The sequence below is a fragment of the Dipodomys merriami genome, unplaced genomic scaffold (genome assembly GCF_024711535.1).
Source record: "Dipodomys merriami isolate MVZ:Mamm:240054 unplaced genomic scaffold, mDipMer1.0.p SCAF_2, whole genome shotgun sequence".
Classification (NCBI taxonomy): Eukaryota; Metazoa; Chordata; class Mammalia; order Rodentia; family Heteromyidae; genus Dipodomys; species Dipodomys merriami.
Window position 1 is genome coordinate 79,409,956 of NW_027203381.1, and position 20,705 is coordinate 79,430,660.

The 20,705-nt window shown below is 38.8% G+C and overlaps 1 protein-coding gene and 1 pseudogene across 4 annotated transcripts in view; both read left to right on the forward strand.

Annotated features, from left to right (window-relative positions):
- Positions 1–23: 23 nt before the first annotated feature.
- Ccdc191 (coiled-coil domain containing 191) overlaps positions 24–20,705 on the forward strand; it is a 65,435-nt gene continuing 44,753 nt past the window's right edge. For 2 of the 4 annotated variants that reach the window (XR_011373545.1, XM_070030198.1), the window contains exons 1-6: positions 37–223; positions 3,059–3,097; positions 10,141–10,282; positions 13,549–13,692; positions 16,625–16,803; positions 19,190–19,413. Coding sequence is in view for 3 of the 4 variants with exons in the window: in XM_070030198.1 (XP_069886299.1) it covers positions 134–223; positions 3,059–3,097; positions 10,141–10,282; positions 13,549–13,692; positions 16,625–16,803; positions 19,190–19,413 (818 nt within the window). In the remaining variant the exon portion in view is untranslated. Of the gene's footprint in view, positions 224–3,058; positions 3,098–10,140; positions 10,283–13,548; positions 13,693–16,624; positions 16,804–19,189; positions 19,414–20,705 lie in introns of those variants that run through there. The other 2 variants (XM_070030200.1, XM_070030199.1) reach the window with 2 other exon arrangements.
- On the forward strand, positions 3,342–8,249 carry LOC138832627 (transcription factor IIIB 50 kDa subunit pseudogene; annotated as a pseudogene).

Consider the following 20,705-nt stretch of genomic DNA (forward strand, 5'->3'; position numbering starts at 1 on the left):
GGTTCGGTGGTGTCAGACACCTGCCGTCCCTGTAGGTTGAAGAACTACAACTCCCAGTGCTCCTGCAAAGAACTCCGGCCGTGGAGCCGCGGTTGTGGCAAGTTCAGCCGAGGTCCGGGCCTGAACCTAGAAAATGCTGTTGGCGCCCCAGGAAAGGTACACCTCAAAGAAGAAGATGGAGCTGAGTCGCTGGAAGCGGCTCACAAGGCCTTTCAATCCCAAGGTGATCCCAGATCGGAGCTTTGGGGGGCAGAGACTGGCACCCGACGCTGCCCAGCCCGAAGCCAGCCGCGGGCCCTCCGGTGCTTCCTCCCTCTTCCCCCAGGGGCATCCTTACCTGGCCTTGACTGCCCCAATTCTACATTGCTTCCAGGAAAGTGATGTCAGGACTTCTATTGTAAGAGCCGGGTACCCCGCGGCTTTGGTGGGCAGCATTATGGAAGAATGGCTTATCTTTTCAAACCAAGAGGTGTGCAGTGCCCATCAGCACCAATGTTAGGAAACTTCTCCCATACCTATTTGCCTGCCTGTCTGCCTAATCTGTCCAATCTGTCTGTCTCTGTCTCTGTCTCTCTCGTAAATCTGAGATCACTAATATTTAGAGTGAGATAAGTGCATTGAATGTTCTGCCTATATCCCAACTCCATCAGCTTTACATATTTATATATTTTAAGTATTTACATATTTAATATGAACTCATGGATCCCCGTGGATATTGAATATATCACTGCTTGATTCCTATGGGAATGTTTAAATTCTACCAACATTCAAAAATAGATACCCTTTCTATCTGTTACCTCTTTGGTTACACTTAACTCCTGAAGACAAAAAAGAAAAAGCCACTAATAACCCAATTTTAACTGAAGCATATGTAAGTGACATGCAGAATCACAGTCACATGGTGTGAGTACCTTTTTACAAGTAAAAATGAATGAGAGTACTAAAATGGGAGAGGCTTCTTTGTTTTGTTTTCCCCTCCTCTTTCATTTCCAGTGCAGTTTCACCACCTGTTAACACCTTTCAGTTACACTTTCCTAAAACAACAAAAATTTTATAGGTTTGTGGCCCTTTGTGAGGACCTCAGGCAAGTATGCTTGTGGCTTGTCCTAAATATAGCAACTAAGTGCACAGAACTTATTCCACTTAGTGAATACCTTGTCCCAGATACTAGAGGGTACAGACTAGAACATTGTGGAGACTTGGAAACTGCGGAAGCTTCTACCAAAGTATTAATTACATAACAGATGGGATCCAAATATCTTTGAATATAGACTTGATGATAAAATTTTGTGGGGAGGGGCTCCAGTCGTGGGGCTTGAACTCTGGGCCTGGGTGCTGTCCCTCAGCTCTTCAGCTCAAGGCTAGCGCTCTACCACTTGAACCACAGCACCACTTCCGGCTTTTTTTCTTTTTGCTTATGTGGTGCTGGGGAATCGAACCCAGGGCCTCATGCATGCAAGGCAAGCACTCTACCACTGAGCCACCTTCCCAGCCCCGATAAAATATTTTTTAATGTAGGATAATTTCTTAGGATTCCAAAAAGAATGAGCTTTTTTTTTCTTTTTGTAAATAGTGCTAATTGTTATTTTTAGAAGTTTTTTTTTTAGAAAGCAAAACCAGATAGCTCCTTAAAGGTCAGCTCACTCTTTGTTGCAGTGTCAAACTATTCATTGGTACAGTTGTACTAATCAGTAGGGTCCTTTGAGGCTGAAGTGTTAGGAAAGTGAAAGAGTATTATTTTTTTCCCATCTCTATGTGTCAGTATACAAATTTAGATCTCTCCTGATTTAAAAACCCATCTGAATATTTAGCAAAGCAAATACCTCCATTTGTTAAGTGATTAAATAGAGAGAATTTCTGCAAGCTTTTGAGAGTTTTAGGGGGTAGAAAAAAAAGTCATCCTAATTGTCTGATTTTTTTAAGTTCAATTAATAGCTGACTGATCTGGGTGGAAATTAATTTGTTTTCTACCTCATTTTCTTTTTGGTACTGTCCCAATGTTTGGTTCTTGTACACCAAACCATATCTACAATATGGCTAAAACAGGAAAGCCTGTGGCTACACTCTAATCCTGAAAAGAGGGAAAAGAGGAATACACCTTTCTCTATCCAGGAAATTACTTGGATAACATGGCTTGTTTGGGACTCTTTTTTTTTTCTTTCCCCCAATCCTTGGGCTTGAACTCTGGGCCTGGGCACTGTCACCTAGCTCTTCAGCTCAAGGCTAGTGCTCTACCACTTGATCCATAGCACCACTTCTGATTTTCTGAGTGGTTTATTGGAGATAAGCTACTTTTCCTGCTGGGGCTGGCTTTGACCCTCGATCCTCAGATCTCACCCTCCTAAGTAGCTAAGATTACAGGCGTGAGCCGGCTTTGGGTTTTTTTTTTTTTAATTTTATTTTATTTGTGAACATACTGTACAGAGGGGTTACAGTTGCATGGGCAGGATAATGCGTACATTTCTTACCAAGCATTGCAGCCTCCTCGTTTGCGGCTTTTGGGTTTTTATGAAGAGTTTTGTGTCTAGCATTTTAACAACTTTTTATTTATTTATTTATTTGGTTGGTCATGGGGCCTGAACTCTGGGTTTGGGCACTGTCCGTTAGCTCTTCAGCTCAAGTTAGCACCCTACCAGTTAAACCACAGTGCCACCTCTGGCTTTTTCTGCTTATGTGATATTGAGGAATCAAACCCAGGGCCTCATGCAAGGCAAGCACTCTACCACTGAGGCACCTTCCCAGCCCTCTAGCACTTTTAAATCGTGAGCTTTAAATAAAATACTGATGCCTGGGCCCTACTCCAGACCAATTAAAGTACAATTTCAGGTAAGCTTAAACATAAAATAGAAACAATGTCCAAGAGAAAGCTTTGTTTCTTCCTATACTGTGAGTTCTGTGTTCTTTTATTGCAAATCAGTGCTGAACTTCCCTATGAAATGGTCTTTGGAAAGAATAAAGAATAATTTTCCCCTGCATGCATTAATCAGAAGGATAGATTAAATGGCAAAGTTTGGAAAGATGATGCTATGTATTAATATTGTGTATATATTTTCTGCAGCCTGCTTTTGACCCTGACAATGTGGAACACTGGATGAAGGTAAGGGTATTTCAAAATTAAGATAGAAAGGAAAATCAGAGTCAGGCTGATGGATGAAAAAGAAGTGCTGACAGCTCTCCAATACGCTTTGCAGTTTTTATCGCCATGAGATTATGTATTTTGCCTCAATGTTACACTTGTTAATATTTTTTCATTGTTTTGTTGGTTTTCCTCAAATCATTTAATATGAATGAAGAAAAAAACAAGTGTGTAGATCCATTATTTTCAATGCTATGAGTCTAACATGAGGAGGATTAAAGTATCAGGGAAGCAGTCAGTGGATAAAAGAGTGGTGGTCTGCTTCAGATGCTAGAAAGATTGTACTATACTTACTCTGATACAAGGACCAGTGAGAAAAAGATATATGTGTATCACAAGAATTGTCTAATGTCTACAGAAATCCAAAACTGGAGTGAGCATTTTGTGTCATTGGCAGTATTCAAATGGACTATTAAACACCTTTTAGCACTAAGCTAATAATATATTTGAGCATTCCAGAGGTGTTTGGGCTAGGTAAACTCTGAGATCTCTTTCAGTCCTGAAATGTATATTTTTGAGTCCAGATATGTTAAAAGTGCCTTTAAACCACTTCTGGAGCATGCCTCTTGGGTGTCAATTTTGCAACCTGTTATAGTCAGTTCATTCATTGTATAGTTCCAAGTCATGCAACATTTTCCTAAGAAAATATCCTTCTACCTAAGGAAAGATATATTATTATTACTTATATAAATTGGCAAGCATTATAATTACTATAGAAGCTAGGTCTGATATAGTAATTTTTAGACAATTATTCATTTGTGTGGTGTGTGTGTGTGTGTGTGTGTGTGTGTGTGTGTGTGTGTGTGTGTGTGTGTGTGTGCTTGAACTCGTGGTGAACTCATGGGCTTGGGCACTGTCCCTGAGATTTATTTTGCTCAAGACTAGTGCTCTACCACTTGAACCATAGCTCCATTTTCGGTGTGTGTGTGTGTGTGTGTGTGTGTGTGTGTGTGTGTGTGTGTGTGTGTGTGTGTGTGTGTGTGTGTGTGTGTGTGTGTGTGTGTGTGTGTGTGTGTGTGTGTGTGTGTGTGTGTGTGTTGTGTTTGTTTTTGGTGGGTTTCTTTTTTTTAAGTGGTTGATTTGAGATAAGCGTATCAGAGACTTTCTTGCCCAGGCTGGCTTTGAACCTCAGATCTCAGCCTCCTAAGCACCTGGCTCCATTTGTCTGTTATTTACTAAGTACTAACACACTATTTAGAACACTAGAGATAAAAGCAGGACACAGGAAAGTACAGTCCTCTCCCTTCAAGAGTTTATAGTTTATAGTTCAGTGGGGCATAAATAATTTATTGAAAGCTGATAGAATTAAAGATAGAATGGAAGCATGTGGTAGGCAGCATTAATGTAGACAAGGCCAAAGAAGGCCTCTAGGATAGTGCGGAAGGCCTGACTCAGAAGACAACCAAAATAGATCCACATGACATATGCTGGTCTTGAGAAGAGTACTCAATATGTAGTAATTCCAGGTTGTTCAGTACTGTTAAGTATCATACTGGGGCCCTGTGGAGCTATAGTAACTAGCAATGGGCTAAGTTACTATAGATTTGAAGAGTTCACAGAAACAGGAAGATAAAATTCTGCTCTGTCTTATCTATACTACTTTCTTCTAGCTACTTGACTCAGCATTTATCATTCCTTTTTTAAAAATTTTCTAAAGCTCCTTCAGTGGCTTTATCTTCATTATGCTCTCAAATCTCCCCTCTTGAATAAAATCAATTAGTTTTGATTTGACCCTGATGTTCTTTCTAATTGCTGAATGATTTTATTTTCTTATCTAATGTCTTCAGACATGTAATCTGGACCTTATTATTCTCTGTTGCCTACAATTATTTTTCTTCAGTTTTTATTTATTAGTTCATTCAACCCCAGTACCACCCCCACAAAGCATCTATTTTCTTTCAGTTTCCATTCCATAGAAACTGTTGTTTTAAATGACTCCCTGACTGAATCTTTTTCTTCTATAAACCTTCTCCATTTTCTTTTTTTGCGGCTCTGTCTTCTCCTGCTTCCCCTACTATCTCTCTGTTCTCTTCTCTATCTTCTTTCAGGATTTTGTTTCCTAATATATCCCAACTCTGGGTGTACTCTAAACAATGAGAACCTTGGGCCAGATCCCTTCAAGTCCACTCAGCTATTCTTTGAAAAAAGGCTAAGAGGATGGTGCATGGAAAGGAAAATTGAGAAGGGCTGTCTTCAATAAAGGACCTAGCTGAAGTAGGTAATCATCATTTTTCATGGTACCAAAAATTGCCCATTTAGATTGATTCAGGCTTGAGGTTTTTATTGTGAAAGGAACAGGAATTTGAGAATGATGTAAGATAGCAGCTAGACATCCACACTGAGTGGGAACAGAGGGGAGTCCTCTACAAGATTCATAGATTCAGAAGACAAAATAGCGCATAGTGACTGGAAGACTTTGTTAAGTCCAACATTAGTGATGCAGAGTAAGGATTGAAACAAGGAGATGGATACAAGGTGGATGTTGGAATGGGAGCAATAGAGTTTAAATTGAGGGATGAAAAAGTCTGCCATATCATGTCAGTGGATTCCTAAAGTGAAATTGAAGGGAAGGCTGATGGATTAGGATTAAGGAAACTGAGGCTGAGACCTTACAGAATCATCCTCAGGGATGTTGAAATCCCTTAGAATCAAGCACATGCTTGGCTGGTACTGATCACAACAGTTCATGATGTAAATTTGTTTCATCTTGATTTGAGAGACCAATTCATCTTGTTACTGTATAGTCTGCTTCTTGATTAAAGTTTCTAAACATTCTGTCAACTCTGTACTCTATACATGAGCTTAGGGTGATTCTGTGTATCATTAGATGAAACATGGGCATTTAAGGTCTTCCATTAGTCAAACTATAATATCTACATATATGAAATAGTATTAATGCCCTGTGTGACTCCTCCTCCCAGGCCAATCTCCTCTATCAAATAGATGCTTCCTTTCTTTGGATGCATGCTGATTTCTCAATCTAGAGAACCTGTCTTTTCCTAGAGGGAAGTCCACATCCTTCCCTACAGCTCAGCTTGAGATCCCCTTCATTGAACGATCCTCCTTACCTACCTTAACCACTTAATCCCATCCCATTGGAGTTCTTTGGCATCTGTATATACATTTATTCATGAAGCATTAAGCAGTTGGTTTTTTTTACTTATTTGAATATATTCACATGAGAGTATGTGAAGAAATATTTTGTATCTCTTGGTCTTGAGGAAATGGTCACTTTTGTGGCCTCTGTTTTTGCTATCTGGTGATATGAACAGCACATATCAGATCATAAGGATAGCACAATAGTTCCTTTACAAATTAGATTCTTGTATATAATATTGTTACTGAATAATGAACTTTGGAAAGTGATTGGTTCTTTCTAAGTCAGTCTCACTTGCCTTAGAACTAATTGTACTTTGAGTTGCTTATAGCTCACATGGCAATAATCAACTAAAAATACATTCTGTGTGTGTGTGTGTGTGTGTGTGTGTGTGTGTGTGTGTGTGTGTGTGTGTGTGTGTGTGTGTGTGTGTGTGTGTGTGTGTGTGTGTGTGTGTGTGTGTGTGTGTGTGTGTGTGTGTGTGTGTGTGTGTGTGTGTGTGTGTGTGTCCCAGTCCATCTTGGGGCTTGAACTCAGGGCCTGCCTGGGCACTATCCTGAGATATTTTTGCCTTGAGCAAAGCCACAGTTCTACTTTTAGCTTTTTCTTCTACCTGGGCTGGCTTCAAACCATGACCCTCAGATCTCATCCTCTTGAGTAGCTAGGATTAAAGGTGTGAGTCACCAGTACCAGGCTAAAATATACTTTTTAAGAACAAATTTTCAGTCCTGTTGGGGAAGTAGGAATAGGCGAGCAGAGACTTCCTGGGTGCTGGGCAGGTAGTGGTATGCTGAGCGGAGGCCCTGCCTGGATTTGACTTCACTGAGCTCATGGAAGACTCACACTCTTTGCAGAGCCAGCATGTGTGCTCTGACTGTGGCTGCATGGTCACCAAGGGGACCCTAACCACTACCTATACCGATGAGGGCAACCTCCAAGAAATAACATATTCTCGAAGCACTGGGGAAAATGAGCAAATTAGTTGCAGCCAACAACAAGGTCTTCGCCGAGTGAGAGACCTTTGTCCAGTCCTTTAGATACCACCAACGTTTGAGGACACAGCAATTGCCTATTACCAAAAGGCATCCAGGCACTCTGGCATCTGTGCTGCTGGGCTGCAGAAAAAGCAGGTGTTGGTGGGCTGCTGTGTTTTAATCACCTACCAGCAGCATGACTGGCCTCTTACCATAGGAACCATTTGCACCCTGTTATATGCAGACCTGAATATGTTTTCTTGCACCTACATACAGATAGTGGAGCTTCTGAGGTTAGATGTGCCATCTCTGTGCTTGGCAGACTTGGTGAAGACATACTGCAGCAGCTTCATCTATGCCAGCCAAATACGTGGAAGACAAAGACAAGATGCTGTCTTGAACACTGCAGCTGGTAGAGCTGGCCAATGAAACATGGCTGGTGACCGGTTGGCATTCTTTGCCTGTCATCACTGCAGCTGCTTTTCTAGCATGGCAGTCTCTGCAGCCTTCACATCGGCTAACACGTTCCCTTGCCCCATTTTGTAAACTGGCAAATGTGGGCCTGCCCTACCCTGCTGCCTCCCGCTTGCAGGAACTGCTGGCCGTGCTGCTGCAGATGGCTGAGCAGCTGGCCTGGTTGCAGATTCTGAAACTTGACAAGCAATCTGTGGTTAGGCACATTGATGACCTTCTCCAACACTGATACCTGCTAATCCGCATGGCCTTTCGACGTGGGACAGCAGAAGTGGAGTCCCAGGAGGAGCTTCAGGGACAAGGGCAAGAACAGGAAGAAGTGGGGGACAATTCCTTAAATGTGCCCAAAGGGAAGTGACCCGCCAGTCCTGCCCTTCTCCTCCCACCCTGCATATTGAAGCCCCCAAAACAGATCCATAGCACATCCCCTGTCTCCACAGTGACTGGAAATGAAAACATTTCTGATAGTAAGATAGAGCAATACTTGCGGACCCCTCAGGAAGTAAGGGACTTTCAGAGAGCTCAAGCTGCTAGCCAGGCTGCCATGGGTATCCTTAACCCTCCTTGATGCTCTCCAGTTGGGAGTACTTTGTCTTGTTCTGAGCAGCATGATAATAGGCCTGTCATGGCACAGGAAGTAAGAGTATGTGGCCTTGAATATTGTCTTGTTTGAAGGAATCAAGGGGGTCCAGTCAGCTGGTCCTGAGGTCCTGGAGTAGGAGCTGGGAGGAACAAGTTACAAATGTTTTGCATTCTGTGGGATGGCTCTTCCCCTAAAACTCTTTTTTTTTTGGGGGGGGGGTCTAGTCATGGGGCCTGAACTCTGGGCCTGGGCGCTGTCCCTCAGCTCTTCAGCTCAAGGCTAGTGCTCTACCACTTGAGCCACAGCGCCACTTCCAGCTTTTTTCTTTTTGCTTATATGGTGCTGAGGAATCGAACCCAGGGCCTCTGGCATGCAAGGCATGCGCTCTACCACTGAGCCACCTTCCCAGCCCTCCCCTAAAACTCTTATGGAAAATGCCAGACTCTCTCCTGCCTCAGTTTGAATTCTTCACTGATCTTGTACAGCAGCTGGCATTCCCAGTGGTACCAACCTTCAGAGAAGTAATAGCTGGGGAAATCTTGACTCCGTGTCCATACTAGGCACCACACATGTGGTGCTATATGATCCTCTATCTCATTAAGAAATGACTGTGGGTGGATTGCAGCTATAACTCAAAGAGCTTTGCAAACCTTTATTAAAACAAGAAGCATCTTCTAGAAAACATTCTATTGTATAAAACCCAGCTTAAAAAAAAGAACAAATTTTGTTTGTTTGTTTTTTTGTTTTGGCCGGTCATGGGACCTGAACTCTGGGCCTGGGCACTGTCCCTCAGCTCTTCAGCTCAAGGCTACTGCTCTAGCACTCGAGCCATAGCGCCATTTCTGGCTTTTTCTGCTTATGTGGTGCTGAGGAATTGAACTCAGGGCCTCATGCATGCAAGGCAAGCACTCTACCACTGAGCCAGCTTCCCAGCCCAAAAGAACAAATTTTTACATTCCCTTTTCCCTTAATGACCATGACAAGGCTGGAACTAGCTTTCAGTTAGGACTTGATGAAAGAATAAAATGTTGACACAGTTACTATAATACATTTTGACAGTAGAGTCCTAACATGTGGAAGAAGGGAAGATGGGAGAAAGGGAGAAAGAAGAAAGGGGGAAAGAAAGAGAGAACAACTTACGATTGAGAAAAAAGACCACAGGTTTCCTTCTGAAGGATTAAAACAAAGGCACTACCCAATTTGCAGGACTAGGGGCTCTGATCATATGAGAAACAAGTTTATGGGGAGGGAGAATGCCAGAGGCTTAGTTGTAATTAAGTGTTTTCTGTATTAAGCTGATAAATCAAGATTCCAAGATCATTTCCCCCACTTTCACAATTCCCTTTTCCTATCTTGTGGATTTGGTTATGTTCTTTCTAAATTCTCGTGGTTGCATGAGGACATTCTGAATGACTACTTGGACAGTGATTGCTTATTTAAATTATTATTGAAACTGTACTTAGCTAATATATGATGGGAGGTTCCTCTCAGGAGTAGTAATTTGAGAAATTGTTATTCACTCTCTGATTCATACTCCTATGCAAATCCTAGTGGCAAGAAAACTAATAAAATATCCACACTTCAGGATCTCATTGCTAATGATCTAAACATATGTTATCTAAAACTTAAATAACTTAATCATAAACATTGCAGGAAAACCTGTTATAACTTAGTGAAATATCATAATTAATTTGGAACTACCTGTGAAAGTAAAAAATAATTTGGTGTTGAGTTCCCTCAAAACATGAGAAAAATGAAAAGAAAATGAAAGAAGCTTAGTAGTTGGTCAAAATCAGATTATTGAATAGGAAAAACACCCTGTAATCCTCACCAAGGTTTTTTATCATCTTAATGATTTTTTTCTCTCCTACTAAAGAGAGTGAAGAAAGCCTCAGAGTTTGCAGTTTCAAATGCATTTTGTGCCAGAAATTCTGATTTACCAGGAAGGTTTTGGAGCCAAATGATGGATTTGGAAACATCTGAGCAAATAAAGGAGTATGATGAAGTCTATACAGAAGGTACGGGGATTTTTTCCTGTGATGTTAGCTGTTCTTAAGGCATAGTTCATAGTGCATTTCAAAGTATAGAATAGAAACTTTTCTTATTTTTCTTGTTTTTAATTTTTGCTACTTTCTACATTTCCTGAACCTAAAGACCTACCTACATCTAGAGGCTGTAGTAGTAGTTAACTGATAGGGGTTGTATGATATATTCTTTAGCACATGTGGTGGCATGTTAATTTGATCTGATATTATGCTGATAATGTGACCTTTTATTTGTTAGGAAGAGACTCCAAAACTAGATTATTTCTACCTCACCCACAAACCTCTAGTTCATTGCTTTAGAATTCAGTATTTTAGTTACTGATTATCTGAGGAACTATACCATTTAGAGAGTCAAAGGATCTAGAAAAACCAGCCAAGAAGACGATGAAGGAGAAAATACTGAGGGAATCACAGTAGGATATTCTGCAAGCCAGCTCCTATTTGGATTATTTACATTGCTGACAATTTTGTTTGTTTCGTCATTTATTCAACACATTTTTACTTAGTTCTGACTGTATACTACTTACTGTTTTATGGACTGGAGGTACTGGATATGCACAGCAGTCAAGGCCCTTTCATGGAATATGCATTCTAGGTGGAGTATAAAGAAAATGAAAAACAAATTACCAATAGTCGCGAATCATTCAAGTTTAGATCTGAATAGCAAGAATTCGGCTGAGCAGTGATTGAGGAAAGAGCTCTCAGAGGGAAAGGGGACATCAGACCTTATGTATGGAAAAACTTGCTCTCCATGAAGAACCGAAGGAAGATCCTGGAGGCTGCCACTACACAGCAGACATAAGCTGGAGGGAGTCAACAGGAGATGCATCACGTAGGGCATTATAAGAATCAGAATTTAGATTTTAGAAGTACAACAGGACGTTAAAAACTATATATGTATATATACATATATATATATATGTATATATGAAGATTGGCTTATGGAGAGAAAATAAGAGGAAAAAGGAACCAATTGGAGGCCATTGCAGTGGTCTAGATGAGCAGTGCTGGCACTTGGTCTCAGGTAGTTAGTTAGGTGGTGGTCCTGGAGATAAACAAAGGGCATTGATGTCCTGAATATAAATATTTCCCATTTTCCTCCCTGCCAACAGGATGTGTATCCCTAGAAGTTCAAAAGGTGTTTTTTTGGTTTTTTTTTTGTTAATATTTACTTACCCCCATTTCTTAGGCTTTCTGGGCCATGAACCTCTCTATCTTGAAATAACCTATTTCAAGATACATCCTGAAAAACTAGTGACCCACACAGGATGTACTATATGGACAGTTTGTGGTTTTCATTCACTTTTTCTGCTCTCATCAACTATGTTAATACTCTGCCATAACTTATGAGGAACATTCTTTGATGTACGTCCTGTAGCCTGTACATCTGTCCTCTGACCCATCTGAAAGGGTTATTATAGTTTAACCTCCAAAGGAAATTTCCTTTCTTTGTTCTTATAGTCAGACTACTTCATAGTAAAACCTTACTTATTAGTGAATGACAATTACTAACCAAAGTATTTTATTATACACCTAAATGTTTTAATTACTGTATATAAGATTTGTTAAATAATTAACTTCCCCCTTCCTCTACCTTCCTCTGCAAGCCAGTAGTATTTGTTGCTAGGGTATTGGTTGTACTTAGTTCTCCTACAGTAGTCCCCCTTATTCCTAGGGGATATTTTCAAAGACAAACCCTCCAGTAGGTGCCTGAAACCACAGATAGTATAAAACCCTATATAGACTTTTTTCATATACTTACATACCTATGATTAAGTTTAATTTATAAATGTGGCACAATCTAAGTGATCAACATTTAAAAAATAGAACAGTTATACCTATATTCTATAGTAAAAAGGTATGTGCATGTGGTCTCTTTCTCTGAAAATGTTTTACAGTCCTATACTCATCTTCTTTTAATAATGTGGGATGATACAGTGCCCACATGAGATTGGAAGCAAGATGAACAACAGCATTAGGCTGCATTACCTAAGGGCCACTTGCACACAAGCACTGCAATATCATGATGGTCCATCTGATAAATAAGATGACAACTGGTGACTCACAGGCAGGTAGTGTGTCCAGTGAGGATGCACTGGGATACAAAGGGATCATTCACATCCTAAGTGAGAGGGAGCAGAAAAGCATAGGATTTTGTCATGCTGCTCAGAAGAGTATACAATTTAAAACATGGATTACTTTTGGAAATTTCCATTTAAGATATTTGGACCTCAGTTGACCACATGTAACAAATCACAGATAGGGACAACTGTGACACTCTAATTTTGTTTTTCTTCTATTTTGTCTATATTAAATGCTTTGTGGCATCAATTAATATATAGAAAAACCCCATGCTCTAAGAGCTGCGATATAATGACATCAATAGTGATGAAGGTAATTCTAAAATAGATGTATCTCTTCTTTAAAATCACCATGCCCTACACATAAGAGCTATTTGGTAATGATAAAAAGAAAGATAATCCTCCATTTCAACTCTTACTATACTCTCCCTCCCTCATTCCTTTCCAGACCTCTTGGCTTCATTGATATTCTTCTAACAATCTAGTATTTGGAAACAGTTTGCAGCCTTTGCATCTAGTTTCCCAGTTCGTGGCATAATATTTCTTGCTGTATTCAGATGGCTCATTTTTTTTTACCTTTTTTACTCTTTTGTTCAAAATTCTCAGGCTTCTTTGACCATCCGACTCAAAACACTCAGCCAGACATCAGTGGCTCACACCTATAATCCTAGCTACTCAGGAGGCTGAGATCTGAGGATTGCAGTAAGAAGCCAGCTGGGACAGGAAAGTCCATCAAACTCTTATCTCCAATTAATCACAGAAAAAGCCAGAAATGGTGGTGTGGCTCAAGTGGTAGAGAGCTAGCCTTGAGTAAAAGGAGCTCAGGGACAGTGCCCAGGCCCAGAGTTCAAGCCCCAGGACTGGCAAAAAATAAAAAATAAAAAATAAATAAACCTACAACTCCAGCCACAATTTCCTGTGCTCCTTTTCTTTTTCTCTTCTTGGTTTTTCTCTTATTTATTTATTGCCTGTCATTCCCAATAAGAACATAAGTATCACAGTGGCAAGGTTTACTTTTCTCGTTTTGTTCACTGCTATTTTACTAGCATCTACAACAGTAGTTGACACGATAGATGCCCAAGTAGTATTGAATGAATGAAAGCTGTGAATAAAGAAAGGCTCTGAAATATTTGAAAGATTTTTTTGTTTTATTGATAGCTCAGGAGATGGTCAGTAACTGGTTAGATACCAAACTTAAGCAAGAATTAGCAAGCGACGGAGAAGGAGATGCGGCACACACAATGTCCAGTATCACTCCTACGCCCGAAGCCAATGCCTATTTGAAATATGACAAGTTTGATGGTAAGACCCCATCTGATTTTTGTAAGTTTAAACATTTAATGAATATGCCTCAGAAGACTTTTAAATTGTTTTGAGTAGTAAATAATCATTGGACTTTGTTTTGCTTTATTAATGGCTTTAGTTTTTCTTTATGCTACATCCTCAGTAAATTCCTGATGTTTTATAATATTAAAGTATTCTACTATTGGTAACTTTTACTTCAATAATAGCAATTAAAAATACCTCTTGTCCAAATACCATTGGACGACCACTTTGGTAGAGACTACATTTAAGCATTCATAAATCATTTAAAAATTACAAAATGCTTTTTGTATCTTTATTAGTTTTCCCTTATAATGGAGGTCATTAGTTTTCTAAGCTTTTCCATTTTATGAAATCTGAATAGTTGAATAAGAGTCCCTCCAGTGCACTCCAGAGTCCGAAGTTTTTGTTTTCTGAATATAGGATGCAGCTTCACATGCATGAGTCAGATACCTTAGTGAGTCAATCTAATAGCAGTATTTCCCTTATTTTGGGACACTGCAAAATCTCCAGCTAAGGTAATCATGAAGTCATGAACTCTGAAAGAAGAACCCCTTATTATCACCTGGTGTGATGTTCCCTTCTTACTCACCAAGGTAGAAATCCTTAATATGTAATTGGATCTCCGTCTGACACCTCCCAGGATAGAGAGCCTGTGTTCTGGGAGGGCCCATGGAGCCATTGCAAGGCTCAAAGCTTTATAGAATTCCCTCGTAGGAAAATTAGATTGTTCCCCCTCACTACTGAGGGAAACTATTTGAAACTATTGTCTTTTTCTCTCAAAAGCAATCTTTATATTTTATGTGAATGATAATCATATGTCTAAATGCTCATGTATTTCATGTTTCTAGATCAAATTCTAGATCAAGAATTCTTTATACCATATGGTTTCTCAATCTTATCCTGGTTTCTGCCCTCTGGATATTTTCTAATTTTTTAATATCATTATTAAAGTGGGGTATTTCAGTATTTTTATATTTGTCTAAAGTAACTTTATAGTGGGCTGGGAAGGTGGCTCAGTGGTAGAGCGCTTGCCTTGCATGCCTGAGGCCCTGGGTTCGATTCCTCAGCACCACATAAGCAAAAAGAAAAAAGCCGGAAGTGGCGCTGTGGCTCAAGTGATAGAGCGCTAGCCTTGAGCTGAAGAGCTGAGGGACAGTGCTCAGGCCCAGAGTTCAGTCTACCAAAGGTGAGATTGAGTTCACACCCTAGTTCTATCAAAAGAAATAAAAATTAACATGTAATTATATCAATAGACACAGAAGAAGCAAGACAAAATCTAACAACTTGATAAAAACTCTCAGCAAACTAATAATGGTAAGAAAGGAAAATTCTTCCATTTGATAAAGCACACTCACATAAAACATAAAACAAATACCAAAATGACAATTTAAACCCATTTTGTCAAAAATTGATTAAGCGTTAATAGATATAAGTGCTCTGTTTCAAACACACAGATTATGCAGAATAGATTAAAATATAATTATTATATATAGCATATGTATTTACTATTATAAATATTATTATATTAAATATAATAGTCCATGCTATTTTAAAAAGCCATTAATTAGACCTAAGACCTAAGCAAAAAGATGGGGAAAAAAGATACACTGTAAGAATAGTAACCAAAAGAGCTAGAGAGGCTATACTGATACAGGAAAAAAATATACCTTAAGGTAAGTAATTGTGATTAGAGACAAATAGTAAAGTTTAAAATGATAATTAAAAAAACACCTTAAATCCATGAAGGAACATAACAAGTAAAGGAGCCCAAAATAGATGAATTTAAAGCTGACAAAATTGAGGGACAAAATAGGCAATCAGCAATAACAGGTAGAGACTTCAATACCCTACTACCATAATGTATAGAATAACAACAACAGAAGAAGGATGATATTCAGTACTAATCATTAGAGAAATTCAAATTAAAAAGATAGTAAGTTACCACCAAATATCCACTGAAATGGCTTAAATTTGAAAAACAAATTATACCGTTCCTTGGTGAAGATGTGGAGGAACTGGAACACTTCCACATTGTTAATGGTAATGAAAAATTATACAGCTGTGACCAAAAGTTTGATAGATTCCTAATAAACATATATATTGCATTGAGTTTGCAAGCATTTTTCAAGCAGAAGAAAACCTATGTTCATACAAAGGCTCGTACATCAATGTTCATAACAACTTTACTTTTAATAACCCAAATCTGGAAACACTCAACTATCCATGGACAAATTAATTAATTATCAAATTGTGATATATCTATATAGTGGAATTCTGTATTACTCAGCAGTAAAAAACAGTATACTATCAACATGTATAAAAATAGATACATCTCCAAACTAGTTATGCTGAATAAAAGAAGCCAGATACTACCCCCTACAAAGAGCACATAATGTATGATTTGATCTAGACACTGCAAACTATAGTGACAGAAGCAAGTCTCTGCTTACTTGGAACAGTGCAGAGGGCATGAAAGAGGAGGAGATTACAGCTTAGCACGGGAACACTTGGAGAATTGACAGATATAGGCTCATTATCTTGATTAGGGTGATGGTTTTATGACATCCATATTTTAAATATATGTAATTTGTCATGTGTCAATTATACAGTTACACCACTATAAACATATTTTTAGCAGTAGAATTCTCAAGGTTGTAATATATTCTAGATTTGACTGTGGACTAGTCTTTCTCTTGGGTGAGAACAGTTCCTGATGAGTGGAGCTTTTTCCTCTTATTTGAAGATAGAGATGGCTACACTCATTCAATTGGCTTCCTTCAATATTGATCTCTTCATTGAACATACACAGCTTTTTATTTTCATGATTTCTTATATAAATATGAAAATTATACTAAAATTAGCCTGGTTTTGTTTTTAATTCCCTTTCTTGTTGTTCTGTTACCTCCAGATCTATATGGCTATTTGGAGGAAGAAGAGGAAAGTACTACTGTTCAAAAATTTATAGACCATCTGCTCCATAAAGAAGTGGTGGATTCTGGGACATTGGAAGATCTTGGAATGAAGGAAAACCAAGACAAGCAGCAGCAGAAGGATCCTCGTCTTACCATGGAGATGAGACATAAGCAGGTGGGAGGGAAAAACAAAATTAAAATGGATAACAGGAAGCAGTCTTTGTGTAACACATTTAATAAGCTTAAATAAAGACTGAGGCTTTATTATGAAAAAGGATGCCATCTGTGGTTTGGTTAGGAAGAATAAAAATAAAATATAAGAACTTCAGAAGAAAAAAATAATTCCCATAAACTGAGGGTAGGAAACAATTTAAGAAATAAACAAAATTAGAATAATTGATTGTGACCAATAGAGCACTGAACTAAACTTTATTAGCTTCAGTGTGGCACTTCCTGTTATAAATATGCAGATTGCATTTGCTTGAATTTGGTTTTTGAATTGTGACATTAATATATTATCATGAATATTCTGGTGAATATTATAAGGATAATTCTTTTCTAGACAACTGAAATTCTCTCATTTTGCGATTATAATTTGAAAAGGAGGACAGATCTGAATTAAATCTAGTTCAGCTGTTTGAATTAGAAAGCCATGTGGGAACTTTGCTTTCTCCAAAGGGAATAGTAGGTAATAGGAGAAAAGAATATTTCAATCTTTTGTAAAGAAGCTTTAGGACTTAGAATGACAGTCCAGAACCTAAGACTGAACTAAAATATTAATATCTACACATGTGTATACTGTCTTTTTAGAATACTGAATTTTTTAGTGCCAAATTTGAAAAATCATTAAAATAGTAGGTATGCCTTAGCAGCACTGGGTATGTTAGAGAAATCAAAGTATTATCCTGGCTTGGTATTATATGAGGGAAGAAAGAGGTTCATTCAGATATATGGTGATTTTCTAATCACAGCTAGAGTAAGGTGAAGGTTAAATAGGGCTAAGTAAAAAGGAAAAGACTGTTTCTTAATTCATAGTTAGTCAAGCCTCTAAGGTATTACTGGGTTTGAAAAAAAAGTAAATGTGATATTCAGAAATACTGGCCCAGTTCATGTTTTTGGTTTTGAAATATAGTCTAGAAACACTGGCATATTGCATAGTAATAGAAATTAATAGAGCTGTGTTATTCCTTTAGGCAGTAAATCACTGTCTAGCCTTTACAATATAGCCTACAAAAATATATGTAATCCTTTCTTAAATTATAATTAGAGTGCAGAACCTAAATAAAGCAAGCAATCATGTACATATTGTACCATCTTATGGGTAGGAAATCATTTCTATATAAGAATATAGAAGTTGAGATCTGGCCCACCAGAGTCAGCTTTCCCATGATGAAGATCACCAGACTGTTACACATCTTCAGCTTACTTTCTTTTTTTTTGGGGGGGGGGGTGGAATCTGGTCGTGGGGCCTGAACTCTGGGCCTGGGCACTGTCCCTCAGCTCTTCAGCTCAAGGCTAGCTCAAGGCTAGCTCAAGTGGTAGACACTTGAGCCACAGCAACACTTCTGGCTTTTTCCTTTTTTTTTTCACTTTTTAAAAAAAAATTTCTATTGTGAAAATACTGTACAGAGGGGTTACAATTACATGGGCAAGATAATGAGTACATTTCCTATCAAGCATTGTAGCCTCCTCCTTTGTTTCCCCTTCCTATCCCATCCTCCCCCCAATCCCCCCCGCCGAACCCTCCCCCCCCATAGTTGTAAAGTTTGTTTTCGACATAACGACTTTACTTCTCATTGTTGCAATGGGTCCACCTGTATCCCTATTTAAACGATTTGTTTTTTTCCCTTCCCCTCCACAAATTATAACAACATCAAATACAGTGAAAGCAGGGGTTATACTGTGGGGGAGGGACATACAAAGCAACAAAGAAATAATCTTATAAATGTGTTAGAAACAATCTCATGAAAGAAAAAAACCCAGATGCCCCTCTGTAGATGAGCGGATCAAGAAAATGTGGTATGTATACATAATGGAATTCTATGCTGCCATCAGAAAGAATGACATTGCCCCATTTGTTAGGAAATGGAAAGACTTGGAAAAAATTATACTAAGTGAAGTAAGCCAGGCCCAAAGAAACATAAGTCCCATGGTTTCCCTTATTTGCAATAACTAGTATATGTCTGAGGCAAGCAGAAAAGGTCAGTTAAGTTGATGTTAGGGAAATGAACCCTAAGATATGTATTCAAATGTTTTTTTTCTTTCCGGCTTTTTTCTTTTTGCTTATGTGGTGCTGAGGAATCGAACCCAGGGCCTCAGGCATGCAAGGCAAGCGCTCTACCACTGAGCCACCTTCCCAGCCCCAGCTTACTTTCTGAGAAGCTTTCTATTGGCCTGTACCTAGTAAACAAATGAATCATCTCCATTCTACCAAAAAAAGTATGGTTTCTGGCCATAATATTTCAAACTATTGTAAACATTGTAAATTTCAAAATGTGTTCTAAGGTTTTGCATGTCCTTTCTGCTTGAAAGGTTGCATTTCATCCTTACTATATTCTAAGGTCAAAGAAAATCGTTTGAGACGTGAAAAGGAACTGGAGCGCCTAAGAACTGAAAGAGCCCTGAAAAAATCTGCTTTCTTGGAGGCTCAGTGTCTGGTGCAAGAAGAGAAGAGAAGGAAAGCTCTGAAGGCCAAGAAAGAGAAGGAGGAGATTCAAAAGGAGATGGTCAAACTGCGGAGGGAGATACTTGACAGGAGACGCACTGTGGAAGAGGCATGGAAAATGTAAGCGAGCCATGATGGTGATGTAGAGTTTTGCCTGTTTAAGTAGTCATTTTGGAAATGCTGTAAAGTTTGTCAACTGCACAGACTTTGCAAGTAACAAAACATAATAGAGAAACCACCCACTATTCTACCATCTTATTTTTCCATGTTTTCTCCTAGTCTTGGTCCCCTTACACACTTAATTGAAGCCATAATGTATATTTAATTTGTTATTCTTCTGTAATTTATACATTCCAGAGGTCTGTATATTACAATAGTGAGTTGCTATACAATAATTTATATAATGACTTCCTTCCCATACTGTTAAGAATTTAGGCCATGTTAGATTTTTTTTTTAACCAACATAGTATTGCAATGGGTGTTCTTAAGCTTAGAGTTCTTTTTTTTTTTTTTTTGTATTGTACTTTTAGGATAAATTGCTAGGAGTAAAATTCTGAGTTAAATTGTATAGATTTCTTTTGTCAGTCATGGGGCTTGAACTCAGGGCTTGGGCGATGTCCCAGAGCTTCTTTTGTGCTACCACTTTGAGCTACAGCACCACTTCCTGTATAATTTTCTTTTAATTTTTTATTTATTTTTTGGTCAGTCGTGGGGCTTGAACTCTGGGCCTGGGTACTGTCCCTCAGCTCTTTAGCTCAAGGCTAGTGCTCTACCACTTGAGCCACAGCGCCACTTCTGGCTTTTTCTGTTTATGGTGCTGAGGAACCGAACCCAGCCGCATGCATAGGAAGCAAGCACTCTACCACTGAGCCACCTTCCCAGCCCCAATTTTTTTTAATATAACTCTTGAAACATTGCCAAATTGCTTTCAAAATGGTTGGTATCCTTGACCGCAGGCCAGCTTATCACACTCTTCTCAGTATCATTGAGTATCATCACTTTCAATATATTTAGTTTTTATAAGCACTGTATTGATTAGTTTCCATTTCTTTGCCGAACATGTTTTCTCATGCCTTCTGCATAGTTGGCAATTGTCTCTTGTCCTGTTCCTGCCTTATTTTCTGATCATCATATAGCAAGTTAACGTTGCCTTACTACCACTGATAAAGAAAAAGAATAGCTCACGTAAGAGGAAAACAAGTCATCCCCACCGTATTGTTCTCCATCCTCATGTAGAAAATGAGCTTCATAAGTGAAATAACTAGTGTATTTATTCTGAGAAATAGCACTGATTCATGAATTGCCAAAGTCTTGGAACAAAGTGAGTAGAATGTCTGAATATTCAAACTGAGAGGCCAAAAAGACCCATAAGATAATCCTCCCACCCCTATCAACCTACACAGCTTCTCCCC